This window comes from Quercus robur, chromosome 5 (assembly GCF_932294415.1).
Source record: "Quercus robur chromosome 5, dhQueRobu3.1, whole genome shotgun sequence".
NCBI lineage: Eukaryota > Viridiplantae > Streptophyta > Magnoliopsida > Fagales > Fagaceae > Quercus > Quercus robur.
In genome coordinates this window covers 8152330-8167417 of record NC_065538.1, presented here as the reverse complement: position 1 = coordinate 8167417, position 15088 = coordinate 8152330, and the positions used below count along the sequence as shown (strand labels likewise).

General features: G+C 32.3%; 2 protein-coding genes and 2 long non-coding RNA genes across 8 annotated transcripts in view; all 4 read right to left on the bottom strand.

Moving 5' to 3' along the window:
- LOC126725013 (aminopeptidase M1-like) overlaps nucleotides 1–15088 on the bottom strand; it is a 104223-nt gene that overhangs the window by 59163 nt on the left and 29972 nt on the right. The gene's annotated exons all lie outside the window — the stretch shown is intronic.
- On the bottom strand, nucleotides 3241–4234 carry LOC126725022 (uncharacterized). The gene is made up of 3 exons (XR_007655255.1): nucleotides 3928–4234; nucleotides 3454–3530; nucleotides 3241–3353 (listed from the first exon to the last, which is right to left on the bottom strand). It is a non-coding gene; the product is annotated as an uncharacterized LOC126725022 (long non-coding RNA).
- Nucleotides 4242–6370, bottom strand: LOC126725020 (uncharacterized). The gene is made up of 3 exons (XR_007655252.1): nucleotides 6149–6370; nucleotides 5914–6056; nucleotides 4242–4590 (listed from the first exon to the last, which is right to left on the bottom strand). It is a non-coding gene; the product is annotated as an uncharacterized LOC126725020 (long non-coding RNA).
- LOC126725014 (uncharacterized) lies at nucleotides 10385–13070 on the bottom strand. Of its 3 annotated transcripts, XR_007655246.1 has the most exons (4): nucleotides 12868–13058; nucleotides 12475–12508; nucleotides 11232–11328; nucleotides 10385–10753 (listed from the first exon to the last, which is right to left on the bottom strand). XR_007655246.1 is itself a non-coding variant. In XM_050429493.1 (3 exons), exons 1-3 carry the CDS (start codon nucleotides 12681–12683, stop codon nucleotides 10703–10705), a joined length of 357 nt encoding a protein of 118 aa, XP_050285450.1. In that variant the 5' UTR covers nucleotides 12684–13069; the 3' UTR covers nucleotides 10385–10702. The 3 variants fall into 3 exon arrangements, 2 of the variants coding, with proteins under 2 accessions (XP_050285450.1, XP_050285449.1); XM_050429493.1 differs by having other exon boundaries at nucleotides 12475–13069; XM_050429492.1 differs by lacking the exon at nucleotides 11232–11328 and having other exon boundaries at nucleotides 12475–13070.

Below are 15088 nucleotides of genomic sequence, written 5' to 3'. Positions count from 1 at the left end.
TATTAATTGAATCTGAATCTCGACCAATTGAAAATATCCAGCTTTTAGGCCAAAATTTTTTGTCTGGCTCGATTCCTGTTCAATTGATCTTTGATCGATCGAAATTTTAAAACTTTCACTCTCGATCACTGCTCGATTCCTCTCGACCGATTGAAATTCGAATTTTTCAATTTTTTAAGGGTTTGATAGATCAATTTTTGTCCTTTTCTCACTTTTTCTTCGATTCCTCTCAATCCTTCTTTGAATACAAATTTTTTTGTCTTTTCTGAGTCAAAACTTCAAGCGTTTTCTTCTACACATTATGTATGACTATTTTACCCTCTCCTTTTGTTCAAATTATATACATTTCAAGCATTAATCATTCATTTTTCTGAAATTTTCAGACTTAAGAAATTTTGGGGATTTTGATGATTTTGGGTGTTTTGTGTTAAAATGATCAGTGGGTTTTTGTGTATGCATGATATTAACATGATTCCTCTATTTTAATTTCAAAGATATCATGGATTGTGAAAATTTTCGAAATTAGGGTTCATGTGTTCTGAGTAATTTGGAAATTTTGTTCAATTGAGTAAAATTAGGTAAAATTGATCTTTGTTATTGATTAATTGATTGTTTCTAACATGTTTTACACCTTTTGTGATAGTCAATTACTCAATTTGTGTGTTTTTGAAAAATTAGGGTTTATGTTCAACATGAATTGGGGATTTTCATAAAACTTGATTTTCTTGGTCAATTTTTCAAAATTGTGAGGTTTTGAAAACCTCAATGCATTAGTCCATGCATCATTTGAGTCAATGCATCATGCATCATGTAGATTTTGAAGATTGCACATATATATATATATATATATATATATTGTTTATCTTTCTAATGTAGTTTGCCCTTGGTTTTTGTGCTTTTTTTTTTTTCTGTTTTCTCCCTTTTTAGATCTTAGAAATGGGTCTTAAGAAAACTAAAACCAATTTCAAAACCAAAGCCAAAAGAGTAGTTGAGTCCTCTTTTACCTCTACTGAGGATTTTGATCAAATTAGGTTTCATACTTTTCCAAATGCTCAAAAGTTTGATAATTTGGTTAAGTATAGGTCCATTTGGAGTGAAAGGCAGATTAATCTAAATAAGTTAGACCCTTTTGTCAAACAAAATCTAGAGTCTAGGAGTTGGTTACCTATCTGTTCTAGTTTAAAGTCTCTTGCTGCTGCCTTTATTAGAGAATTCTACTTGAATCTCTTTATACACTCTGCTGCATTTGGTGGCCACTTCTTGACTACTTGGATTCAAGGTGAAGAGTTTCAGATCACTAAGAAAATAGTGTTTGCTGCTCTTTCTGTGCCTCTTATTCAACGTCCTACCTATCCATACACTGAGTCTTCTCCATTAGATTATGTTATGTCTCTTCTTTGTGGTAGACCTATCACATGGGGTTCTGAGCCTAGACTCCATTCTCATGAGTTAATTGAGTTTAACTACTTGATGTTTAGGATTGCATGCCATAACATATTTTCTATCACTCATGTGCATACAATTTCTATTGATAGGTGTACCTTTCTACATGCTCTTATCACTGATGTAACTACCTTGAGAGTTGATTTTAGTGAGTATAGGAGCTCTTTTCCACCACCTCCACCCTCGAATGATTGATGGTTGCCTTTGGCAATACGTAACAAAAAGGGGGAGTAGTTGTGAGAGCTTTTGTACTTAGGGGGAGCAATTTTTTTTGGAGATGTATGTATTTAGTTTGAGTTTGAGTTTTCAAGTTTTTATACTTTGATGGTTTAGTTTTTGCTTATGTTTATTTTGTTTAGCATATTCTTGTTTCAAAAACTTGATGATTATGGATACATTGATTATTCTCTTTGGAAATCTTGTTATAGTTTGACTATTTTGTGAAACTGAGCTATGTTTTATACTATATTTTCCACATATGCGTTTATGGTTTGTTTTTAGTATTTCAGGAATTTACAGGTTAATTCTTTTATGATGCTGCTGTTTAATGTTGCAACTTGTAGATAGTAGATTATGACTGAATTGTAGTAGAGCAACAACTTGTATTTGGTTAGTTCTTGAATGTAAGCAATTCATATGTGTACATATGTTTTGTCACTGATTGCCAAATGGGGAGATTTCTAGGCTCTAAATATTTAGAAATAAATGTTTAGGTTTTAATTTTATGTATATTGGCAAACCGAGTATAGAAACATCTCTAGTATAAGATATTTAAGTCCTAGAATAATTTTAGACACTGCTCAAGTTGATTCAAGTCAAGATCTAAGAACAGTCAAGCTGTAGATAGAAGAATTCAAAAACTACAAGACTCGACTGATCGAGAGAAAGATTTGACCGATCGAAACTCGTTTTTTGCAGATTTTAAATAAGGCCCAAAAGCCCACAAAACGTTTAGGGTTTGAGTCGAACTTTGCTAGGTATAAAAGGAAAATACCCTAATTCACGTTTTAGAAGGCTTGTGAAGTTTTGTGTGTTACTCCTGTGAGATTTGAGAGGTTCTGGAACTTTCTAACTCAACAAGAATCTACTAGAGATTTGATTGACATTGCATGAACCGGTGGAGATAAGTTGCTACATACAAGATCAACTGCTACTAATGATCTAAAACTTTGAGTGGGATCTCAAAGCCACAAATAGGGTTGTTTGTGTGCAACAAGTTCAAATAGAAGAGTCCGTGAATTTGGAGTTACGTGTGGTCACGTGAGTAAGTATTACAAGAGGTAGCATTAGATTTAGGGAAAAATCTATTGTAAACACTTACATTATATTTAGTGAATTTGTTGCTTTGTGGATTGTTTAGGTTAAATCTTCCTCAGGTTTTTTACCTTGAAACTAGACAGTTTCATTGGTTTTTCTAGGTCATCATATCGTTTGTCTTATTTACTTTTCCATTTTTAGTGATATGATCGGTTGTGTTTAACCTAGATCTGCATAATAAACCTAACAACTTGGTTGATTAATTAAATTAAATAATCTAAGTGTTCAGGGGTCTAAATAAAAAAACATGCACAGGCATATTAAGTAGACTGCGTGTCAATACATTTACTTTGATGATGTTCATTGCATTGCTTGAAAATTCAGTACGCCAGGCCATTAATTTAAGGAAGCAGTTTGCTTTTCATTGCTATTTCTCATCATTGATTATATCACTGCATTCGCTAACAAGCTAGATAATTTAACATGCATAAGTGATGTGTTGCCAATTACCAGAAAATTATAGCACAAGATTTCACTTACCTCAATAAAATGTGATTCCAGAGCATCCATACTTAGGCCATCAGCTGTTGTTGAAGAAACTGAGTCCATATTTTCCACTCAGGAAACATGCAGTTAGTGGCCATATAGCTTTCCTGGAAATTTAACATCAAGTTGAGATACCAGTATCAGAAATTGGATGCAGTGCACTGGCCAGGAAAGTAGAGGCAGAAATGTAAGACGACTCAATTTTACCCATGTTGCAAATCCCTCATTAGGCCATAAATGACTCCACCATTCCATTGTTACCAGATTGACAAACCATTGATGAGCTGACAAAACAAGAATATGGTTTAAAGATTACGTATAAGTATTTAGGAAATAAATGAAGTATCATATTTCGATGTTACTCCGATTTTTTAATGAAAAAAAATTGATCTGTTATTTGCTTCCAGATTTTTCTTATTGATATCAATATATAAAACCTTAATGGGTTGGTTGTAGTCATAGGCAATTATCAATAGTTGTCAGTTATTCTATAATAACCTTTTTTGGGGTTAACAATAAATAATACTGTTCTTCCTCTTAATATGTCATGATTTATGAAAGGAGAAATATTGTAAAAGTAAAATAAAAAGTCTTGAAATTATAATTTTTGATAAGCAGGAGCTGCTAGGAGCCAAAAAAAAAAAAAAAAAAGCTAACAGGGTCATTAGATATGTAACTTACAATCTGCTTCTTGACAACTGGAGAAAGCAAACCTTCATAATGTAGCCTGTTTTCAAGTATGTGATCGCCATAACTCTCCATAGCCCCACCAGAAAATTCAGGGACTGCGACTATATCCAGTTTTGGAAGTGGTAAGGAGTTGAGAAGTACCTAAATGATATCATAAGCAGGGATGACTAGCATTATCACCGCAAGGAACTTGAAACTGTCTTCAACCAAGAAAAAAAAATGTGTTTAGTCGCTTTTAATTACTTGTCACCTACACTATACACTGGTTAAGTTTTGGGTAGGTGACTATATATGTTGTAATGTTGACATCCATGGATAGAGGACGGCAGGTTATCCGAAGCAGTCTTTGTATTATTATGAAGTTTTTTGAGCAAGAGACTCAATGAGGGAAAAAGCCAAGTGTTTCAGGTATTGGCTGTGGAAATCATATAGTTCAGAGAAGGGGACGGTGCAAGTGATTGTCACTCAAGATAAATTGATTCAAGGCTCTAAATAATTAAGTGAAAGGCGAGTTATTTCAAGGGTAAAGAGAAATTCTCAATTATGCACATCATAAGAGCAGCTTCATCCTAGCAAGGAAAGCACTGCATTGCATCCACAGCTTCAAACTGAGTAACTGCAATATTCTTCTTCACTCCTCCATCCCCAAAAGTACTGTATACAGGAACAAACCAGGATTTCAACTTTAGGGCAGCCGAAGCATGAACTTTCACCATTCAAAAATGAGAAATATATTAAGTTTCAAGACTAAATTATTACATTAAAATTAAAACTAGCCACTACTGTAGTTAGTTTTCCCATAATCTACAAAACAAATAGAAGTCATATTTATTATCTCATTGTATTTCTAATATTCTTTTAACTAAAAAACCAATTAGTGTTGCCAAGTCAAAAATGGAAAAAAAAAAATGTAATCGTAGATTAACACAATCGTAGCTAAGAATGTAAGATAACAAAAAAAATAGAAATGAATCATCAATAATAAAAGTACCATAGATGGAACATTGATTAAAACAAGTGTTAAAGTTTAAAATAATTTACTAGAGCACTAAAATTCATCCCAGAATGAAATTCAGATGAATAGCAAATGATTGCGAATACTCAATGTAAATTTACACCATGTGAATCCCAAGATGGAATAACAAAGGGAAAAACAGTACCTTCATCCAAGTCAACATCTTTAATTCTCAATGGGGAAGTTTTTTTTTTTACCTTTTTTCGGCTGGACCAATGGAATTCTTGCCTTCATGGGATGTAATTTTTAAGGACCTAAGATTTTTAAACACATATAACCTACTAACGTTATATAATTCAAAATCGTTTCTTCCTGCTTTTCATTTATTTTCTCATTAACCAAACAGATGAACATGCCCCATTTATATATATATATATATATATATATATATAATAAAAGGAATTAGCCGTTGCCTTATCCTTGGTACAAACTATGGAGCACGTACAATTCAACTTCTACCTACCGCTCCACAAACCTTGGCAACAGGTCAGCAACTTCATTTCTAACAATCTCACAAATCTTGGCAACAATAATAAGTAATAACTGACATTTTCTCCACACAAAATAATAATAATAATAATAATAATAACAGACCAAATATTGCTTCAGATGCCAATACGACAGATTGTGTCCAAATTCAAATCATAGCTGACATGTATTAATTAACTCCCTTGCAGACAGTCCTCTACCATGTAGAACAAATATCATGTATAAACACTTCGGCTCTCTCTCTCTCTCTCTCAAAAAGTGTGAGAGAATATTCTTTCATTAGTTCTATTTTCCTACCAACTCGATTTTTATGAACTTAAACTTCTATTTTTATCAACAAGCTAGCTGAAAACTAACATTTTATTTCAAATCACTAACCAAGACAAAAAAAAAAATATATATATATATATATATATACATGAAAACAGAAACAAACTCACTCTAACAGTGAGAACCCAAGGAAAGAAAAGTACCATTTATAGAGCCAGGCAATCACTGGTTAAGGACCCAAAAACTCAATCCCCAAAACCCCATCACCAATACTAAGCACTCCATCAAACCCCAGCAACAGTATCTCATCTTCATTGTCCTAAACAAAATCACACAGCTTATATGTCTGCAAAAATCAACAAAATATCATTTTTTTTTTAACCATTAAAACTTAAACCACAATCAAACCAGTTGTTCAAGAGAGAGAGAGTTAGTTACCTGGTGATTGGAGTTGGTGAACCAGAGACTTAATGTACATCGAATTCGAGAACATTAGGACAAGGAAGCGTATTCGAGGATGTTAAGGTTGAATTTATCTACTGTGCCAGAAACATTATGAATTAAATATCATAACTTGTTGGAATTGCAAATTTTGGTAGCCTGGTGTTGGCCTTTCAATTGTTCTTTGTTTTGTTTTTGTCTCCGCCTCTCTCTATGAATTTCGTGAAGTGCATGCATTACTGAGGCTTCTTTCTATATCGTTAGTGTTTTGACCTTTTCTATATTTCTTGTTACATGAGCATTGCCTCAGCTGTGTCAAATGCTAAATTTTAGCATTTAGCATGCCAAACACCAAATACTTTAAGTTTCTTTTCTCGCTACTTTTTCCATTCTTTTAAAGTTTTTTTTAATCAACTTTCTCTCTCTCTCCTCAACTAAAAGTGGTAAAAAGAGAGAATATTTAATGTAAGGTGTGTTTATTTTTTTATACAAAATAGAAATTCTATTCTAACCTAATCTACAAGATAGGAATTTTATTCTAACCTAATCTAAGTATACATGTGTATGAAGCTCCTTCCTGGAAACTTAAACTCCGTCCCTTGCTCCCTACACCCCACAAGTACTTATACTTGTAGAGTGATCATCCCACCAAAGGTGTGCGATGGTAAAGTGATAACAAAATTATTAAAAAGAATATTTAAATAAAGTGATAAAATAATAGAATATGTAACATATAGATATATTGTAAAATAGTATGTTAAAATAGAAAAAAAATAGTTTTTTATGTGTCAAAATAGCATTTATTTTGACAATGTTGCACATGACTTATTGCATATCGTCTGTACACACCGTTACATGTGAACGTAGGTAAAAATCATATTTTTAAAACAAAATTTTACAATTTCACAACTTTTAATTAAAACTGTATTTTTTTTTTTTTTTTTAACATGATAGTGTGTGATAAATTGTGAGCAATAAGAGTTACGAAGGGTCCCACACTCCATGTACTATCTTTTTTGGTGGCGGGGTCACTAAAAATAATAGGCATAAATTCCATGATGTTGATATGGATACTGATGCTTCTCAGCTCCATGCTTGAGAGAGTTTTAGAGACTCAATCGACGTAGTATATAATGGAGACATTCATGTCGACTCAGACGGGCATGGACAGTTATTAGATGAACATATCACAAATGTAACTGCCTTGAACTTGATGGTTGCCTTTGGCATTGCATAACAAAAAAGGAGAGTAGATGTGAGAGCTCTTGTAGTTAGGGGGAGAGTTGTCTTTGTTTTGTTTTTTTGTTATGTTTAGTTTGTACTTGTTTCAAAAACTTGATGCTTATTGATTCTATGATTATTCTCTTGGATAATTTGTTTTAATTTGCTTTATGAAAAAAAGTTCAAGTTTTGTTTATACTGTATTTTCTACACATGTATTTATGATTTGTTTTTGGTGTTTCATGAATTTACTGGTTAATTCTTTCATGATGCTGCTGTTTACTGTTGCAACTTGTAGATAGTAGATTTTGATTGAATTGTAGCAGGGCAATAACTTGTATTGAGTTATTTCTTGAATTGAGCAATTCATATTTATGTACGTTTTGTCACAAATTGCCAAAGGGGGAGATTGTTAGATTCTAAATATTTAGGAATAAATATTTAGGTTCTAATTTTATGTAGGTTGGCAAACCGAGTACAAAAATATGTCTAGTTTAAGTGTTAGACATTGCTCATGATGGTTCAAGTCAAAATTCAAGAATAGTCAAAAAACTACCTAATATAAAAGGAAAACCCTAAATACATTTCTAATTTTCTTAAAAGTCTTGTGAGTTACTCCTATGAGAATTGTGAGGTTTTTGTAACCTTCTAATTCAACAAGCATCTACTGGAAAGAAGATCTATATTCAAGAACTAGTGGAATAAGTTGTTGCATACAAGATCAACAATTACCTATGATCAAAACCTTTAAGTGGGATCTCTAAGTCACAAACATGGGTGCCTGTGTGCAACAAATTCATATAGAAGAGTCTATGGATTCGGAACTGCGTGCAGTCACGTGAGTAAGTACAATAAGAGGTAACTTTAGATTTAGGGGAAAATATATTGTAAAACTTCCATTCTATCGTATTGAATTTGTTGCCTTGAGGATAGTTTAGATTAAATCCTCCCCAAGTTTTTATTTTGAAACTAGAAGGTTTCATTGGTTTTCCTGGTCATCATATTGCTTGCCTTCTTTACTTTTTTGCATTAAGTAATATGATTGTATGTGTTTACTTCATATGTAACTCTATACATATAGAACACAAGTTTCCAAGCCTGCAGTGTATGTAGTTCATTGTTCTTAACATAATTACATTTACGATATAGTTTTGGAATTTTTTTGGAATCAAAGTGAAAGAATAACATTTCTTGTGAGCTAAATGTTTGACTAGGTCATGTAAAGATTGCTCCCACCTTTACAGTGGTGGAGCCAGAAATTCATCTTTGAGGGGGCCAAATAAAAAATGTGGGAGTATTTTTTTTTTTTTTTTAGCTATATATGCCACATTAATAACATATACAAAGCTCTAAATTATTATTAGAACCAAAAATATATTATATTCTAAATTATCATATTCCTTTCTTTTGAAAAATGAATTAATAGTTTTTTAATTTATCTCTAGATTTTCAATTTAAATTATAATCCATCAGGTAACGACAGAGATTAAAAAAAAATTACTAGTAGGTTAAAGATTGTTAATAAATAGACTAATGATCATTGAATAAAAAAAATCTTATTTATTAATTTAATTAAAAAAAAATAAAGAAGAGAAGAAAAGTCATACCAGGAGAGTAGAATTTTACTTTTGCTTTTGAAGACAATATACGTGGTACCTTGAGCAAACCATTACATGCAAAGAAACAACTATTTGACACACCATACTATCTTAAACTAAGAAGTAAAGAAGAAAAGTCATGAGCGACTGGAGTGGGACGAAGAAGTAAAAAAGTGGAAAAAAAAAATAGAAGAAACTAATTAGTGAGTCTAACGCCGGAATGAGAAATCAAAGATAGAGATTGAGAACAGAGAGAAAGATTCACTTGTGTGGGTGTTCTGCTCAGATTCATATCAGTTGCGGCTTGCAGATTTTTTTTGGGGGGGGGGGGGGGGGGGGAATTCTCATATCTTGTCTTTTGAACAGTAAAATTGCCTGGATTTAGGTCAAAATGGCCAAATATCACTGTTTTTTAAAATATTTTGCAATCTACCACTGTTTCTGAAATATGTAGGGATCTACCATTAATTGGAAACTCAAGTTTTTCATGGTACTCGAATTTTATGGAAAAATTTTGAAAATTTTTTATGTAACTCAAGTTCCAAGAACTCGAGTTCCATAAAAAATAACATGGCAAATTTGAAGACTATTTTTTCAAAGAACTCAAGTTTTTGAAACTCGAGTTACACAGCAATCTCTAGTTTCAAAACGGCGGTAGATTGCTAATTATTTCGCTAATAGTGATAAATCTATACATATTTTCCCAAACAGTGGTATATGATGATTTTGGCCCTTGGATTTACTCATATTCATAGTCTATCTACTAAAATTTTTTAAAAGAAATTTGGGGGGCCCTAGCGCCCTTCAGTCTCAGGGTGAGTTTGGTTCAACTTTTTGAAAAAGTGCATAATGAAAAAGTGGAGTTTTGTAAAAGTGCATAATGAAAAAGTGGAGTTTCAAAAAGCTGAGTGTTTGGTAAAAGCTGTTAAAAAGTGCATAATGAAAAAACTGAGTGTTTGGTAAAAACTGTTAAAAGTGGCTTTTTGAGGGATAAATGACCAAAAAGGACAATGTATATATAAGGGAATTTATTTCAAACCTTTTTTTTTTTTTTTTGTGGATGTGAGTTTATTTCATACTTATTAAATCATCTATTTCATATACTTACTAAACAATAATAATAATAATATTAATTAAATCTAAATAATTTCCATCAACATGAAGCACAAAATAAAAATGTAAAAAGATGATAAAATATACACCAACAATCTAAGTTTAAATTGTACTACATAAAAATGTAAAAACATATAAAATACATTTCAATAATCTAAGTTTAAATTGTACAACACAAAAATGTAATAAAGATGATAAAATACATACCAATAACCCAAGTTTAAATTGTACTACAGGATATTATATATATAAAAAAAAAAAAAAAAAAGACAACTACTAATTATTATCCCCCCAAATGGAATTTCAGTCCAGTGATTTGTAAATAAATCATTAGTCAAATCCCTACAAAATTAGTTCAGTCTGTCAAAATTCAGTTCCACTCCACATTTGGAGGGATTTTCTTAAGAATTCTACAGAACCACTCAACTTACAGAGAAATGAAGAAATTTCGCCCAGTTAAGCGTGATATTGTCTAATTTCTAGAACTACTCGTGCAGTTCCTTCAGCTCACTTGTTGTTGGTTTCCATAAATGGGGTAAGCTCCATATGCAGCAAATGGTGCAGCATACATGCTTGGGTCATGAGGTGGTGGCAAAGCATATCCATAACCATCATAAAGCTACCCTCCATAGTATGCCCCACTCCATTGGTTGCCATAATCTGCTCTAAACTGCAAAACCCCAAAAAGAACCAATTAAGAAAAACAAGCTCACAACAAATCAGAATTTATAGGCAGATAAAATTGAAAAGATCAATTGTTTTAGCAGGTCATTGGAGATAAGTTTTAAAGCTGCTGTAAGCATTTCCAGTTCTGAATTGGATTCTATGGATCCACCATTAAAGATTATCATTATATGGATCCAGTCCTGAGAAAGCAGGTAGCAATGGATGTGTTCAGAATTTAAATGAACAATCATTCATGCAAAACTGATCAATGACCCTTCCAAGTTTCCAACAGCTAGGGATGACTTCAAACAGCTCTGTCAAAGCTAAGTGCATAGTGAAATCTGAATTGTCCATTAGATCCTCGAAAAAGCTCTTTTCCAAACCCAAAAGTAGATGCAGTGAAAATGGAGTGATGGTGTCATTTTTTTTTTTCCTTTTGGGGGAAAGGGAGAGGGAGTGGGGGGTGAGATTCTGCCGAGTACCTGTTTATTTGCTGGATTGCGACCCCAAGAAAGACGCACAGTTTGCTTGCCAATTACTGTGCCATTCAATTTCTGTAATGCCTCCTCTGCATTATTTCTGTAAAGAGAGATTAAGAGGATCATGGAGTAAAAGGCAAGCCATAATTTTAATGAAACATGTTTTTTCTCTATTAGTAAGTCACACATGCAAGAGGGTTTTGAATCCACAATCACACCATGTACTTCTGAGGGAGAAGGTGCCAATTGATAAAAAGTTCACCGGCATAATTGTAATGTACCAACACTTTTCTTTCTTTTTGTTTGGATACGTGCCAAAACTTGACATAGTTATGGTAAAAAAACTCAAAACATCCACTTTGATCAGTAAAACTCAGAAATGCAGATAGTTACAGTTGGTCCATGGGACAATCATCACATTAGGTTTTGGGCTCAATCAATTCTAAATACCAAGACCTAGACAAGATTCATCTGTTTAAATCAATTTTATATATCCATCTGTTTCAATCAGCGGAATAAAACTGTGAATGCAAAGAAAGAGTTATCAAAGATACAAGATAAACTAAAAGTTGTGTAAGCAAAAATAGGCAAAAGCAGAAATACAGAAGACGATGTCCATTTTTGTAGTTTGATGGCTTGTCCACATGTTCCATAAGACAAGGTAATTGTTCAATTCTAGGAAGACAATGTCGCCATCATTTAGGTGGAAATCTAGAAAAGACAAGTCTATAAAGGTCTCTCTTTCATTATCCTAACAAGCCTAGAATGTTCTGAAAACCATGTCCATAACCATAAAGTAAACGTTGTGTTTCATGCACCATGTACCTGTATTGTAGTATGCAAGCCTAGCAGACATACACTGAAGATTGAAGATGGTACTTATTAAGCTCATTAGTGTATAACAAGAAGTCAAATTACACATGCTAGAAGCTAGCTAAGATTAATCTCGGCTATTTCAGATTCACAAACTATACTCATTAAACACTTCATTATATATTAAAATAGCACACTCGGTAAAAAAAAAAAAAAAAAAAAAAAAAAAAAAAAAAAAAAAAAAAAAAAAATTCAGATCAGTGTTAAACACTTCATTATATATTTTTACTAACTAAACACTTCATTATATATTCCAATCAGCAAAAACAAATAACAAAACAAGTAAAGGAACAATACCCATTCATAGCAAGATCCGAAATTTTTTTTCCCACACTCGGTAAAAAAAAAAAAAAAATCAGATCAGTGTTGGTACCTGGTTTTTGGTAGCAGATCAGTGTTTTTGGTACCTGAGAAATCAAAACCCACACACCAAAAGTGAGAAATCAACCAAAGAACAGAGAAATCAAACCCAGATCCATGAGAAATCAACCAAAGAACAGAGAAATCAAAACCAAAAAAACCCAAATCAGACCCATGAGAATCAACCCCGGTTCGGTCCAAATCAAAACAACCCATACCCATGACAAATCAACCCAAAGAACACACAGAAAAATCATTACCCATAAAACAAACCACAATCCAAAACTACAGAAAGACTTACGGAGAGGAAGAACCAGAAAGAAAGAAAGAAAGAAGAAGAAGAGGAAGACGAAGCGGAAGAAGAAAAGGAAGACAAAGAAAAAAGACAGAGAGTAGAGAGACTTACGAAGGCAGAGCAAGGCAGAGAGAAGAGATGGAGGCGTCAAATGCGAAGGGAGAGCAGAGATGAGAGATGAGGGGCGTCAAACGTGTGGGTATTTCGGTCTTTCAATGATTGCAACGGTAATATAACAAAACGCGCATAGCGCGTTTTGATTTATGGACCGCTGATGGTCCATTTTCGTTGCGCGTTTTGTCTTCAATTTTTTCTAAAAGTTCAAAACGCAACTTTTATAAAAAAAGTTGCGTTTTGAACTTACCAAACGCAGAAACGGGCTTAGCTTTTTTGAAAACGCCCGTTTTGGGCTGAAAAAGTGGAACCAAACGGGCTATCAATATGGCTCCACCATTGCACTTTTATGTTCTAAACCCACCTCTCTCTCTCTCTCTCCATATATATATATATATATATATATATCGGCCTCATGTGGGCAGGGCTGACTCAAGGCCCCACTTGTACCCCAAAAAAAAAAAAAAATTTAATTAAAGGTATTAAGGCCCCAGTTGCATAAGCAAAACACCTCCAAAATTGTATAAAAATGTCTTAATATTGTATAAAATGATAATTTTTTTTCCCTCACCTCCAAGAAGGCCCCAAGTATTGAGCTAATAAAAATCAAACTCAATTGAAACTATAAACTATTTCACACAAAAAAAAAAAAAAAAAATATTATGAGTATGCCAAATAACCATTAACAAAATTTTCCTAACAACTCGTGAAAGAGATGTAAATAAAACTTAATTACAGAAACTTAATTAGCAATTTTACATCTCAAAAAACAAGAACAATCTTAATACAAAAAAAAAAAAATGTATATAAAATAATAAGTCAAATAAATGGAAAATCCCACTAAACTTTTTCTCCTTAGGCATCATAATGCATTGAGCGTCCTGTACGTGGGATAATATAAGGTTCTACTAGACACCCATTCTATGGCATTCTTTTCATATGCAAAAATACGATTTACACCCTATATGATGCATTCTTTAAAAATAATAATAATAATAATAATAATAAACAAAATCCAACAACAAAAAAATTAGCACATAATCAATCATTTTTTATAAGAGCACATAATCAATAATATAAAAAGAATAATTATGTTCTTAATAAGTTAGAATGGAAATTAAAAATTTTCCTATTTATGCATAAAAACAATATTACAATATTATTTTTTTGAGAGAATATTATAATATGTTAATCTTTAAATTTTACATTTTCTTTTTTTTCTAATGATATGTAAATAATTGAAACTTATTTTTCAAATATTATAATACTTAATGACTACTATAAATTATGGATCATGCTAATGAGTGCCCTAAGAACACTTGTTAACAATCTATTTTACGAAAATTTTGACATCACTTTTATGGAAAATGAAAAAAGCTGTCAAAATATTAATTTTTTTTTTCTCATAAAAACTTTTTTTAACTGGATTCTTAATTAGTGTCCTAAGGGTACTCATTAACATTTCCCATAAATTATTTGTTAAAGTTTGTTATATAATTAATTTGATGCTTATAGTGTGCAGTGTACACGCAAATCGCGAAAGAAGGATAGTGCCAGCAACAAATGCTTCTATCTCATGAATATAAATAGACACATGAATCAAAAGATTCCATAAAAAAATGAAAGAAGGAAACATCCCTATAATTAGTCATACTATTATACTAACTTAGGCATTCCCCAGTGTCTCGTTATTCAAGACATCTCAATTTCAAAGAGGTTTGGTATAGTGGAAAAGTTTCCACAATCCACACACGAAGTGGAAAATAATGGTGGGAGGGCCCGTGGCAGTTAGCTCTTAAAGTGACCAAATGAGATGACCTTATCCTTTCACAATTGGCTTAGGGATTAAATATCTATATATCTCCTTTTGTTTATATTAATTTTTATATTTAGGGAAAAGGGAAATAAAGATGGGGATGCCGCAATTAATGGAGAATAATTAACAGATCTAAATGGTAGAAGAGTTACATTGACAACAACAAAATCTTTTGTGACTAATAAATTGTAATGATCGTATTGACAATAACTCCAAACGTAGATAAATCAAAGAGCTCTATGGTAAGCTTGTAAGCTCAATTAAGCATCTGTTTGGGATCCGTTTATTTTACTGAAACTGAAAATTTTTTGCTGAAAGTATTGTAGATAAAGGTAAATGTTAGTTGAAATAGTACAGTGGAACCCATGAATAGTACCAAAAAGTACAGTGGAACCTGATACG

Bases quoted from the DNA above. Each gene is read 5' to 3' on its own strand.
- LOC126725014 (XM_050429492.1), bottom strand. From the start codon at position 12,683: ATGGGTATGGGTTGTTTTGATTTGGACCGAACCGGGGTTGATTCTCAT. The intron at 10,754-12,474 runs GTACCAACACTG...GGGGTTTTGCAG, and splicing joins GATCTGCTACCAAAAACCAG to TTTAGAGCAGATTATGGCAA.